The sequence below is a fragment of the Myotis brandtii genome, unplaced genomic scaffold, assembly GCF_000412655.1.
Source record: "Myotis brandtii unplaced genomic scaffold, ASM41265v1 scaffold456, whole genome shotgun sequence".
Taxonomy (NCBI): domain Eukaryota; kingdom Metazoa; phylum Chordata; class Mammalia; order Chiroptera; family Vespertilionidae; genus Myotis; species Myotis brandtii.
Genome location: NW_005367431.1, coordinates 2,124,814 through 2,138,784, shown reverse-complemented (window position 1 = coordinate 2,138,784; position 13,971 = coordinate 2,124,814). Strand labels below are relative to the sequence as shown.

Here is a 13,971-nt window from a genome sequence, read left to right as displayed (position 1 = left end):
CGTTCCCGCTCCAGCCCCCCAGCGCGGGCAGCGGGACACCTGGGGCTGGCCAACGAAGGTTGACCTGGTCCCCCGCCCCACCTGCACCCCAATTTGGAAGGGGGCGCGGTTGCTTCCGGGCCTTGGCCGGCTACCGGGTATGCGGCCGGCGGCGGCCAAAGCTCCGGGGAGAAGGCGAAAACCCTGGCCGTAGCTCCCAAATCAAGCGCGGATTAGGCTGTGCCCGACTAGGTGGTCTGAGGTCTCAAAAGTTTGTTTCGCGGGGACTCCCTTTGCAGTGAGGCTAGGAATAAGGCTGGGCCTAATCTGACCATTCGCCTCCCCCATGCCGCCCCCCCCCCACCGATAATAGATATCTTATAAAGCACCTATTAGATTCCAGGCTCGGGTTTTGCCTTTTCTCTGAGTCCTCCGAACTAAACTAGCAAAATATGAGCTATGCTGTAGTCCCATTTTACAGGAGGGGAAATTGAGGTCCAGGAGGGACTATGGAGACGCTTTCTTCTCTAACACCACAGAATAGCTCTTTTTTTTGGCCTGGGTGTCTCTAGGATTTCCGAATGTGCTTGGCACTACAGGGAGTTTTGTTTGTTTCTTTAGTTTCCTGGCCTGGAGAGTGGCACAAGTGTATTACTGCGGTTGGGAGACAGACAATTGCTAGTACTAAATGGTGATCCGGGGAAAATCGCTGGGCTTCTCTGAGCAGCATGGTTTCTGGGGAGGTCCTACCTCCACCAGTGGATGGTTTGTGTCCTGCGGTTTCTGTTACTTTGTTTACCCTTCCCCACCATGGTTTAGGAGTCACACGTGGGGGAATAAAACCACTCTCAGCTGTGTGACTTTGACCAAGTCACTCCACTCTGTTTCCTTCTTTGTGAAAAAATGGAAATACATCCTGGCCAGCGTGGCTCAGTGGTTGAGCATAGGCCTATGAACCAGGAGGTCAAAGTTCGATTCCCGGTCAAGGCACATGCCTGGGTTTCGGGCTCGATCCCCAGTGTGGCGTGTACAGGAGGCAGCCTATCAATGATTCTCTCATCATTGATGTTTCTGTCTCTCTCTCTCTCTCTCTCTCTCCCTTTCCCTTCCTCTCTGAAATAAATAAAAATATATTTTTTAAAAAATGGAAATACAGTAAGTTCTCATTTAACATGGTCTATAGCAGGGGTCCTCAAACTACGGCCCGCGGGCCACATGCGGCCCGCCGAAAACATCCGGCCTGCTGGGTGTTTTTGCCGCTGCTGCCTGTTGCTGAATTTGTTCATAGTTTTTTTTTAAACTATAGTCCGGCCCTCCAACGGTCTGAGGGACAGTGAACTGGCCCCCTGTTTAAAAAGTTTGAGGACCCCTGGTCTATAGGTTCTGTGACTTTATGCAAAATGATGCATAAGGAAACCAACCTTACCATAGGCTAATTGATATAAACAATGTTGAATGAAACAATGTTATTTAAGAACCTGGTGTAATATATATATATTTTTTTTTTTTTTAAGATTTTTAATTGATTTTTTAGAGAGAGAAACATCAATGGTTACCTTCTATATGTGCCCTGACAAAATCAAACCCGCCACCCAGGTATGTGCCCTGACTTGGGAATCAACTGGCAACCTTTCAGTGCACAGGACGATGCTCAACCAACTGAGCCACACCAGTCAGGGCTGTAATATTTATTAAGAGCGCCTAGCCCGGCTGGAGTGGCTCAGTTGGTTGAGCACATACCTGGGTGGCATGTTCGATCTCAGGTCAGGGCATGTATGGAAGGCAACTGATCCATTTTTCTCTTCCTCTCCCTCTTTGTGAGCATATCCTCAGGTAAGGCTTAGAAATAGTAATAATAAAAATAAGAGCACCTGGGCAGAGCTCTCAGTTCATGTACTAGCCCTCCCACTCACTTGCTGTGTGAACTTGGCCAAGTAATCACTTCTCAGATCTGCATCTTCCTCCCATGCAAATTTGACTGAGAATACAAAGGCCAAAGCACAATACCTGGAACACAGTAACCTTGTCAAAAATGCTAGCTCTTGTAGAATGTGGCCAGCAAACATTTCTATCTCTTTTCCCCAGGGTGTCTTACAGGGTGTGTTTGAGGGTGTCCCTCCTGCCTGAAGTGAGGGTTGGTCCATCCCTCTTAGGGACAATGCCTGGGAAGTGGTCTGGGCAAGCTGTGAGGGAGTGGCCTTTAGATGGAAGCCACAGGTCTGAGAGAGGAAAGTGGGTGGTGTCTGAACCCTTTCTACATATTTTCTCTTAAAGAGGACCTTGAGAAGATGTCTTCCTTAGAAAACAGCAAGGTGCTGAACTTAAAAAGCCTGATAGCCCAAGGTCCAAGGGAAACCCACATGTATGGTCCCCTCAACTACCATCACTTCACACACCCTTTCAAGGGGTTTATGCCGTTAGACACTTCACTCTATCTAGTATTGGTAGCATGTGTTCAGAGCCCTATTAGGCTCAAGGATCACTTCCTCAAACATCATTTCCTCAGGGAAGCCTTTCCTCCCGGACAGATAAGGCCCCTTTGCATACCCTCTCCCAGTCCCCCTTCTCCTGTAGGAGCTTTTTATCCCAATTACAGTGTGACAGTTGTATAACCAGGCATTTCTTGTCTGTTCCCCTTGCTGGGCTAGAAACACTCTATAGGTCACATCCCCAGCACTGTTCTTAGCACCTAATAAGTGCGTTTAACTATTTGCCCCTCTTGGCTTAGCTGACCCTTGTGAACTGCGCAGGCTTTGAAGTTCGATCTGAGCTGTGCTAGTCTGGAACAGGACCCAGAAAGAGCTTCAGTGAGCTGTCGCTGAGGAAGGGATAGTAGGACCCATTTCCCTGCACATGGTTGGGGGGAATCAGCCAGGTCAGATGTGTAAGGCACTTAGCCCGGTGCCCCGCCCATGGTCAGTCTGAGGCACCGCGCACACTCCCCTCCCCCAAGGCTGGTCAGAGGCTGCTTGCGCTATGTATCCCTCTCAGGTGTAAACCCAGGCATGTGTCTGAGTTCAGCAGACCACAGCTGCTCACCGGGTAGGGGTGGGGGTGGAGTAGTCTCTGCCCTTCCCAGCTGGCAGAGTGACTTCGCAGGTGCCTGTAGCTGAGTCCTGGGGGTTGCAAGCTGCGGCTAGGATACCAGGAATGAAGGCTGGGGCTACTCCAAGAGGCTGATATGGGTGGTGGACAGAACCCCTGGAAGCCAGACTGAGCTGAGTTTAAATCTCAGATTGGCCACTTGTGGAACCTTAATCTTTCCTCAAGTGCAAAATAGAGACCCCCACCCCCACACCAGAACTGATGAAGATTAGATGGAAACTATACAAGTGCCTAAGCTGATATAACAACTCACATTTAGCAAGCACTTACATTAGGAGCCAGGCACTGAGCTCGGAGGTGATTGTCCTCTTTTACAACTTGCCTGAAACCCTCCCTGTTGAGTGGCCACCCAGAGGGCTGACTGATGAGTGTTCTTGCTGCCCTGAGGGACCCCTCAGTTGGAACTATAGGAATAGTAACCGTTGATCTTCCCTCTGCCCATACTAGCTGTGTTACTTTGGTAGGTCACCTGCCCCTTCTGCTTTCCTTTCTTTAATCTATAAATTGGGGGGGGGTGGTCTTGCCTTTATCATGTGTGCTGAAACTGCACTGTCTAATATGGTAGCCCTTAGCCACATGTGGCTATTTAAATTTTGATAATTGTTTTAAAAATTAAAATTCAGTTTTTAGTTGCACTAGTGACATTTCAAATGCTCAGCCCCATGGCTAGGGGCTACCACCTTTGACATGCAGATAGACTTCCATCGTTGCAGAAAGTTCTGTTGGACTGCTCTGTGCTAGATACGGGTTAAGAACAGGGAACTAGCTCCAGTGTGCTCCCTCAAGGTAAGAAACGATGCAGTATGACAGGTGCTGTGCTTGGGGGTACTGGATTTCTGGGGATGTGGGCAGGGAGAAGGAGCTCCTGGATCCTGGTGAACCCCAGATGCAAAGCCTTGGGGCTGTTGAGACCTTGAAAAGTTTAGAGAATGGGAATAGTGTCTGTTGTTGTAGAAACCTGGTTTGGATCCCAACTTCGCTACCTCCTTGGCTGAGTGACTCAAAGTGACTATCTCTCTGAGCCTCACTCCTCAGCTATAAAATAGGCACCCTAGTAGTAGCAGTACCTGCCTTAAAGTGCATGTGAAATAAATGCTTAGCCAATGGTAATCACGGTTGTTATCCACCATTATTATTATTGACTTCCTGTCTCAGGGAATAGGGGAGAGCTGATTTGGAGGCATCATCTCTTGGCGTCTCCTGCCCTGTCTGCTTCCTCTGAAGTTCTGGGTGTCAAGGTCAGAGAAGCATTCCTAGCATCAGAGCTCCGGGTTAGAATCTACTTGGTCTTGCCTTCAAAGCTTTGTAATTTCTATTCTCTTTGACTGGAATGCTGGCCCTGCTGCCTAATCAATTCATTTAGATATTTAATATTTAGATATCAACTCAAAAGTTACCTCGTCCTGGCTCAGTGGTTTTTCTCTGTCTACTCGGACCTACAATATTGCATATCACCTCCCATCATTGCTCTATTTAATTTACTTCATATAATCTATAATTTTAAATCCTATTGATAATTTGTTTATTTGCCTTTCTCTATTAGATTGTAAATTCTGTGAAGGCTGAGACTTTGTCTTTTTACTCCTGTACTGTTGCTACCTGAAATGTAGTCATCAAAAACATTTGTTGAATGCACAGATTAATTTTGGCTCCACCTGGAAAGCTCTTAGCCCACTGCCTTACACACCTGGCTATAAACTATGCTATGCCCACCCATTTAAATTAGAGTTGTTGGAGGCGGGGCCTTGCATATATATTTTGTTGTTGTTGTTAATCTTCACCTGAGGATATTTTTCCATTGATTTTTAGAGAGAGTGGGAGAGAGAGGGAAAGACAGAGAGAAACACTGATGTGAAAGAAACACATCTATTGGTTGCCTCCTGCATGCGCCGGACCAGGGCAGGCCCGGGCCTGGGTCTGGGCCGGAAAGGAGCCTGCAACCAAGGTACGTGCCCTTGACCAGAATCAAACCCAGGACCCTTTGGCTCACAGGCTGATATTCTATCCACTGAGCCAAACCGGCTAGAGCACACTGGTATTTTTTAAAAGCTTTTAAAGGGATTCTAAAGTACTGCTTGGGTTGAGATGCCATTGTTTGAAAAAACAACGAGGTTAATGATAGCTGACTTCTATTAAGTGCTTACTGTGATAGAGGTACTGAGGTAAGGGCATTATCTCATTAAATCCGTATGACTACCCAGTAAGAGTAGGTACTATTAGCCCCATTATTTGTTGAGGAAACTGAGGCTCACATAGGTAGCAGATGGTGGAGATGTCGTTTGAGCCTAGGCAGTTGTCAGAGCCCCTATCTTTTACTGTACTCCATTGTCATCATCCTCATCATCAGGGCTGACTTACTACTTAAGACGCACAGGTTTCTTTCCTTGACAGCTCATGGGGCAGATTTCAGAGTGAAATGGGACTCCTAAGGCTGTTCCCTGTACCTTGCTAGCACTCTAGTGGGTCTTCTATCCCCCCAACCCCCAAATCCCAGTTCCACCCTGCCCTTCCCTACCCCACCTGGCTGTGGTTTCCTCTCTGTCCTCACATCCCCTGAGGGGGAGGCCCTTTTTGTGGAGTCAGCAATTCTTATCTCCCACACAGAGCTGTTAGGCTTTTTCTCTTTGGTGAGGGAGGAGGGGAAGCTGAAACAGGAGTGCTTGGGGCTTCTGGTGGTTTCTATGCTAGACTTGGACCCACCTGGCCTGGTAGCTCCCAGAAGTGTGGGCTGAAAGGGACCTGAGTAATCAGCCCAACTATCTTTTTTTTTTTTTAAATATATTTTATTGATTTCTCACAGAGAGGAAGGGAGAGGGATAGAGAGCAAGAAACATCGATGAGAGAGAAACATCAATCAGCTGCCTCCTGCACACCTCCCACTGGGGATGTGCCCGCAACCAAGGCACATGCCCTTGACCGGAATCGAACCTGGGACCTTTCAGTCCGCAGGCCGACGCTCTATCCACTGAGCCAAACCGGTTAGGGCCCAACTATCTTTTTTTGTCCCAGCTTAAGGCCCAGAGAGTTTAGGTTACTTTCTCAGAGGCACACAGCAAGTTAGTGGCAGAATTTTTCACACGGGGACTTCCAGGTCCTATTGTTCTTTCCTTTGTCCTCTTCAGAGCCCCAGAGCTCTGCCTCCCTCAGGGGGGTTTTGGCCATCTGAGAAGGAAGGTTCAGTTATAATATTTAGTTCTGGACAGGTAGGTCCATTGGTAATAAGTCTGGATTTTAATGAGATGGGGAGAGTTATTTCTGTCCAGTGAAGGTATAACTGTTTCAGGTAAACTCTCTCTCTCTCTTTTTTTTAATCCTCACTTGATATTTTTCCATTGATTTTTAGAGAGTGAAAGGGAGGGGGAGAGACAGAGAGAGAGAGAAACTATTGATGTGAGACACATCAATTGGTTGCCTCCCACACGTACCCTGACCAGGGCTGGGGTTTGAGCCTGCAACCGAGGTACATGCCCTTAACGGGAATCATACCCGGGACCCTTCAGTCTGCAGGCCAATGCTCTATCCACTGAGCTAAACCAAATAGGGCTGGCTGAACTCTTTCTAAGGCCAGTGCTAAGAGCCCCCCCTTGCAGTTATTAAATAAAATGAATAAGTAAAACATCCTCTGTGAACCTCACTTCTAGGACTAGGAGCAGATTGAGTGAGTACATCATTGGTGGTTTCCAAAGAAGCTTCAATACATGCATGTCAGAAGCGCTGCTACTGTCAGCCATGCATGCCCTGTCCTGATTCTCTTGAAGCCTCTGTGCTTTCTTTGTGTTCTTAATTCATAGGCTAGTGTGAATGACCTGGCCCTGCTCTCCACAAAATGTGATCTGGTAGTAGGGAGACCTAATTCAGACAAGTAGAAGACAATGTTTTCAGAAGCAAAAGCACTGGGAATTGTGGGATCACAGATGAGGGTCTGAAAGAAGTTTCCCAGGCCCTGGAAGACTGTAAAAGTTAGCTCTGCAAAAGGAATGACTAGTGGGAGAACAGTGAGCCTGAGTCACTAATTTATCTCAAAGGCTAAGGGAGGTTGAGGCAGAGTTTTAAGCCAGGTGATCAGATTTGCACATAAAGTTTACTCTGGCTGTAGAAAGGTTGCCCTCTTTAGAAACCATTAAGATCACGTACTCACTAAATCTGCTCCTACTCCTAGAGTTGGTGCTCAGGGGGCATATTTTATTTATTTTTGTTAATTTGGTAGAGGAATGGGTAGGATAGGTCAGGGAGACCATTGGTGAGGCTGTGGTTTGGTAGTCCAGACAAGAGATGGCTGTGAGGTGGTGATGGTGGGAGGGATGAAGAAATGACAATTTGAGAGAGACTGCAGCTGCATCATAGGGATCTAGGGTACTTGGTAACCTGGCTTCAGGATGTAAATGAGGGGGTTCTTGTATGGATTCTCCAGGGCTGCCAAGCAGGTGGTCTCCTGGAGATGTGCAGTATGGTGGCTGTGTATTTCCCTTTCCCAGGCCCTCCCTACTCAGTACTGGGGCTCCCGACTCCCTGCCCAGTTTCTGAAGAGCTAAGCCTGTGGGGCGAGCCCTCTCTCTTGTTTGTTCTCTCTCCACCCACCCAACAGGTGTGTATCTCCCAAATGACTCCTCTATGCAGGTTGCACCAGAAAGGAGGTTTTCCAAGTTCAATGTGGCCCCTTGGGTAGGAGGAGAAGACTAGAGAGAGAACGTTCCTTTAGTCCTCCCTTTTACCTCCAACTAACCATGATGTGTTTCCTTCTAGGAGCAGAGGATGAGGTGGGCTCGGGGAGGCCCTCGAGGACCCAGCGCCTTTATCCCAGTGGAGGAGGTAAGCTTGGAAGGGGTTAGGAATTGTTGGTCGCTGGGAAGAGGGACATGGAACACTGGGGTGGTGAGGAGGGTCTTTTCCTGTCTCTTGAAATAGCAGTTTTGAAACTATCCCTTCAGGTTCCTGACTCATTTAATGTACAGAACAGCTCTAGGAAGCAGGCAAATTCACCCCATTTGCTGGGAAGAAACAGGCTCAAAGAGATAAAGTGGTAATAACACAGCTACGAAATGAACAAACTTTTGATCCCCAGAACAAGGCCTGCTTTTCCTCAAGAAGATAGAACCATCTGTGTTTATCTTCTCACTCTTGACTGTGCATATATTAAAGTTTTATTTTACTTCATAAGTATACGTTCATTATAAAAATTTTCCCCAATATTTCAGAATCTCCTTCTCCCCTGAGAAGTAATCAGTGTTGCCTAACCATTTGCCATTGTTTTCTAGCGGGGTTTTTTTTTTGTTTTTGTTTTTTTGTTTTTTTCATGCAGAACCAAGGTCATAGTTTACAGCATGTTTTTTGGGGGAGTTTATTGTTTTGTTCTGTTTTCTCACTTAATATAACAGAGACTCCTTTCATTTACTGACTCAGATCATTCATCATTGTTTTTAACAGATAGCTATTGGATGATTAATCTGTGTCAGGTACTGTCCCGGGTGCTGGGGATACCACAGATAACAAGACAGACAAAAGTCCTTGCCATCATGGAACTGACATTCTAGTGTGGAGTTGGTGTATGCGGGTGCCTTCAGAGCACATGCACAGAACATTTTTTAAATAATAGTTTTCTTCTTTTTCTTTGGAAACAACTGTTTGTTTCCTTGTCCTCTTTTCTCTCCTAAACATGTAAGCCAATTAGTTAATGAACTGTTAACAAATGTCTTAGCCCCCAGTTCCCTCCACCCTTTGTAAATGGAAAATAAACAACCACTAGCTGGTTATTCATGTCTGCAGCCCAGAATTTGAAGCTCAAGTGTTGTTCTTGTATTTTATATTTTCATTTAGAAATAACCACTCCTGCCCTAGCCGGCTTGGCTTAATGGATAGAGCGTCGGCCTGCAGACTGAGGGGTCCCGGGTCCAATTCCAGTCAAGGGCACATGCCTGGGTTGTGGGCTTGATCCCCACTGAGGGGTGTGCAGGAGGCAGCTGACCAATGATTCTCTCTCATCATTGATGTTTCTATCTCTCTCTCCCTCTCCATTCCTCTCTGAAATCAATAAACATATTTTTTAGAAAAAGAAAGAACCACTCCTCTTTTATAATAAAGAAAAGAACTAGGCTTTGGGGTTAATCTGGATTTGAATCCTGGTTTTGTCTTTTACTAGATCTGTAACCTTGAGCAAGGAATGAAACCTCTCTGGGCCTTGATTTCTTCATCTGTCAATGGGGGGAAAGTAGTATTTACCTCACAAGATAATTGGGAAAATTCAATGAGATAATGCAAGGGATGCTCTAAACTCAGCCCTGGCATGGAGATAGCACTCGGGAAGTGTGAACTATTTTGCACCCACTTCCCATGGCTGTACGGTTTTGCACTGTTAAAACAGAAGCTCCATGAAGGCCGGGGAAAACTGTATTTTCATCTCTGTGCCTGAGTTTTTCTATCTAAAAATAGAGAATAGAATTATCTCATACTTGTAAGAATTAAATGAGTAAATACATATAAAGTGCTCAAACAGTGCTTGGCACATTGTAAGCATTATAAAAGTATTGGTTATTATATAAGGTATCTGGTAAGTATTTGATCACTTAATGAATTATATTTTACTCTCTTATTCTCTTTTGGGGCATGGTTGTTTTCAGTTTCTTGCTATTATAATCCACTGTAATGAATGTGTTGGTCTCTTTGCGGGGAAGGACGGGAGGGGAACCCATCCTCTCCTCACCTTTGCTTGGCAGGTCCTACGGGAGGGAGCTGAGAGCCTCGAGCAGAACCTGGGGCTGGAGGCACTGATGTCCTGTGGGCGTGTGGACAACCTGGCAGTGGTGATGGGCCTGCATCCCGACTACCTTAGCAGATTCTGGCGCCTGCACTACCTCCTGCTGCACACAGATGGGCCCCTGGCCAGCTCCTGGCGCCACTACATTGCCATCATGGTGAGCCTGTCTGACCCCGACTCTCTTAGGGGTGGCCACATGGCGGGGGGTTCAGTCTGCAGATCTCTTTGCTGGGGACTTTCTGAATTGATTCTATACATGAGGAGGAGGAGGGGAAAGCCCTGGCTTTATTTGACTATAGAATTTTAGAAAAGAGGCATCTTTAGTGCCTGCTCTACGGCTTGGGAAACTGAGGCATAAAGAAGTAAATGACCTGCCCAAGGTCACAACAAGCCAGTGGCAAATTTAGAACCTAAATTTCCTGCCTCTCAGGCAACAGTGAGGTCTATGCTGTCACCTTCCATGGGGTACTCACCCTGAGGAGGGCACAGAAAGAATAGCATGACCTAAGCTCACGCTGCTGTATGTGCCCTTACCTCCATAGGCTGCTGCCCGCCACCAGTGTTCCTACCTGGTGGGCTCCCACATGGCCGAGTTTCTGCAGACTGGCGGTGACCCTGACTGGCTGCTTGGCCTCCACCGTGCCCCTAAGAAGCTGCGCAAGCTTAATGAGATCAACAAGTTGCTGGCACATCGCCCATGGCTCATCACCAAGGAGCATATCCAGGTACAGTGGGTAGAGAGGCAGGTCCCCGAGGCGGCACAGGGGCCGGGCTGGGGTATGGCCGCTAGCCCAGGGGCAGGCACTGAGCAAGTCTGGCCTTCTTTCCTCTCCAGGCCTTGCTGAAGACGGGTGAGCATAGCTGGTCCCTGGCTGAGCTCATCCAGGCCCTGGTCCTGCTCACCCACTGTCACTCACTGGCCTCCTTCGTGTTTGGCTGTGGCATCCTCCCTGAGGGGGACCCAGAGGGCAGCCCTGTACCCCAGGCACCTTCACCCCCCAGTGAGCAAAGCAGCCCTCCCAGCAGAGACTCATTGAACAATTCTGGGGTAAGTCACTGGCCGGGGTTTGGGTGGGAGAGGAAGCTGGCATGGCCTGTCATCCCTGGACAGAAGCCACTGCTTCACTACCTCACAGTGATAAGCCTTAGAAAAGTTATCTGACTTTGAGGTTCCATTTCCTCATCTATAAAATGAGGATAAAGACCTACTTCATAATGAGTTGTGAGGACTAAATGAAATAACCATGTGACTGGCCCCTCAACATGTAGATCCATAGACTAAAAGTCTCCTGGGTTTTACCACTTTCAAAATACAAAGTTTGCTTCTTATTTTGTAAGGTGGCCTTGCTTGTTTTAATATGAAAATACAGGTATTTTAAAAGTCCCTTACCTGTGAGGGTAGTTGATGCTCAGAGAAGACATGTCTGTTCTGTAGTTTTGTGTTTTTTAAATTATTGCTTGATTTGAGACAGAGAGAGAAACATTGATTTGTTGTTTCACTTATTTATGCATTCATTGGTTGATTCTTGTATGTACCCTGACCAGGGGTCAAACCCACAACCTTGGTGTATCAGGATGACACTCTAACCAAATGAGCTACCTGGGCCAGGGCTGATTATATAGCTTCTTAAACTTCACTTGGGGAAGCATAGACCATGAGCTGCCCGTTCAGAAAGGCCTGGCATGTGGGAAAGATGTGTGGAATTTCTTGGGGCAGCCGAGAGAGGAGTAGATGGTCATCTTTGGGTCCCCCCTGCAGGGCTTCGAGGCTGCCCGAGACGTGGAGGCTTTGATGGAACGCATGAGGCAGCTGCAGGAGAACCTATTGCGGGATGAGGGAGCATCTCAGGAAGAGATGGAGAGCCGCTTTGAGCTGGAGAAGTCGGAGAGCTTGCTGGTGACCCCCTCGGGTACGGGATCACAGGCGTCCAGGTTCCAGGGCCTGCCCCCTTCTTCTGCCATCTCTGTTGAGGAGTAGGCACCTCTAAGTACTGCATCTCTTGTATTTTGGGGTCAGACCTGAGTTTGAATCTGGCCTGCGTTAGCCTTTCTGTCAGAGTGACCACTAATAAATCACTTCCTGCCTCGGGCCTGTCTCCTCATGCATAAAGGATTGATGTGTAGGGTAAATGGAACAAGAAAAGCAAAGCTCTTTACCCAGAGCCCGGCCCAGGATGAGTGGCTCCATAAATAACTCCTACTGCTATGACTGTTATTATTACTGGGGGCCTCAACCCTGGGCCTGATTCGCCTCCTCCTGTGGGAATCCTGGTTCCACTCGCTGTAGGGAGGGGCTTTCTCTGGCCTTACACTCTGCGTTGCCTGGCCCCACATTGATGATTACTCAGGAGTGAAGATCTCTGTGCTCCATGCCTTGGCCTCACTGTGATCTCTTTCTGATATTCTCAGCTGACATTCTGGAGTCCTCTCCACACCCAGACATGCTGTGCTTTGTAGAAGACCCCACTTTCGGATATGAGGACTTCACCCGGCGAGGGACGCAGGCGCCCCCTACCTTCCGTGCCCAGGTGGGCTTTCCCCACTGAACTTGGCATTGCTCCTGATTTACAATCAAAGGGTGGATGATTTGAGTGATTAGAGTTGGGTACCTTCTCTCCCTCAAGATTCCTTGAGGGACGTGGGAGACCCTGGATCATGAAGGGACCCATCTGTGCCCTAAGTGCATCCCTCTTGGCTTCTCAGGCCCAGACTAAGCAGTAGATTAGATTTGTGGGGTGGGGAGGTGTGCTTAGAGGATGGGGTCTCTCTGCCCAGCCTTGAGCCATTTATTGATCCCTTCCCACGTTTCTCAGGATTATACCTGGGAAGACCATGGCTACTCCCTGATCCAGAGGCTTTACCCGGAGGGTGGGCAGCTGCTAGATGAGAAGTTCCAGGCAGCCTACAGCCTCACCTACAACACCATGGCCATGCACAGCGGAGTGGACACCTCCATGCTCCGCAGGGCCATCTGGAACTACATCCACTGCGTCTTTGGCATCAGGTAAGCACAGGTCTCCTCATCCAGGATGTATGTGCACTGCAAGTCCTCAGTTTGCACTTACAGTGGTTTCCTTTTTTGTTTTTTTCTTTTCCTTTCTTTTCTTCCTGCCTATGCTATTTTTCAAAGCAAATTTTTTTCTTTGCTGATTACAAAAGATAATAAATATGCTTACTGTTTGAACCTTATAAATGAAACACTTTAATCCCACTCCATAGAGATAACTATCCTATATAATAAAGAGGGAATATGCAAATTGACTGTCACTCCACCACAAAGATGGCTGCACCCATAGCAGAGGTGGGGTTTCCATAACACAAGATAGCTGCACCCACAGCTGAGGCCGAGCTCCTGTAACGAGCCTTAATGAGCAATCAGCAGGGACCTGAGGCTGCGCGTCCCCCACCCCCACCCCCGTGGGGCTTGACAGGGGAGCTCAGGCTGCCCCCCACCTTGGTGCCAGGCTGGGGAACCTCAGGCTCCGCCCCCCACCTGATAGGGCTTGACAGGGGACCTCAGGCCACACCCCCCCGCCCAGTGGGGCTTGACTGGGGACCTCAAGGTGCGCCCCTGCCCAGCGGGGCTTGACAAGGGTGGGACTGGCCGGGTCTGGATCTAGCCCAATGGGGTGGGTGGGGCAGCCAGGTCTGGGTCTCACGCGATTTTGAGGCACACGTGGGTGGGCGGGGACAACTCTGGGTCCCGTGGTGCGCCTCAGACTCTGACAGGAGAAAGATTTTCATATACATTTTACTAATTTTTTTTCATCTCTGACACTTCTATTATAGAGAAAGGGCAAATGCAATATTAAATATTTCCTCCAATTAATCCCCCCTTTTTATATATTTTTATTGATTTTAGAGAGGAAGGGAGAGGGCTAGAGATAGAAACATCAATGATGAGAGAGAATCATTGATCGGCTGCCTCCTGCACGCCCCCCACTGGGGATCAAGCCCACAACTCAGGCATGTGCCCCTGGCCGGAATCGAACCTGGGACCCTTCAGTCCTCAGGCCAATGCTCTATCCACTGAGCCAAACTGGCTAGGGCTTAATCCCCTTTTAATGTGCACGAATTTCATGCACCAGGCCACTAGTGTGTGTGTGTGTGTGTATATAATCAGAGACAGAGACAGA

At 48.1% G+C, this 13,971-nt stretch overlaps 1 protein-coding gene and 1 long non-coding RNA gene across 3 annotated transcripts in view; one reads left to right on the top strand and one right to left on the bottom strand.

The window, feature by feature from the left end:
• The window catches only part of LOC106727629, a 19,958-nt gene extending 17,366 nt beyond the window's left edge, over window positions 1–2,592 (bottom strand). The window contains exon 1 of the long non-coding RNA XR_001363858.1: window positions 2,582–2,592. This is a non-coding gene — a long non-coding RNA (uncharacterized LOC106727629). The remainder of the gene's footprint in view (window positions 1–2,581) is intronic.
• A 5,214-nt stretch (window positions 2,593–7,806) lies between these two features.
• SESN2 (sestrin 2) overlaps window positions 7,807–13,971 on the top strand; it is a 10,311-nt gene continuing 4,146 nt past the window's right edge. The window contains exons 1-7 of one of the 2 annotated variants that reach the window (XM_005875115.2): window positions 7,807–7,893; window positions 9,795–9,992; window positions 10,378–10,560; window positions 10,671–10,883; window positions 11,595–11,745; window positions 12,245–12,363; window positions 12,649–12,839. In XM_005875115.2, coding sequence (XP_005875177.1) covers window positions 7,837–7,893; window positions 9,795–9,992; window positions 10,378–10,560; window positions 10,671–10,883; window positions 11,595–11,745; window positions 12,245–12,363; window positions 12,649–12,839 — 1,112 coding nt within the window. In that variant the 5' untranslated portion in view covers window positions 7,807–7,836. Of the gene's footprint in view, window positions 7,894–9,752; window positions 9,993–10,377; window positions 10,561–10,670; window positions 10,884–11,594; window positions 11,746–12,244; window positions 12,364–12,648; window positions 12,840–13,971 lie in introns of both variants that reach the window. The other variant, XM_014546823.1, reaches the window with a different exon arrangement.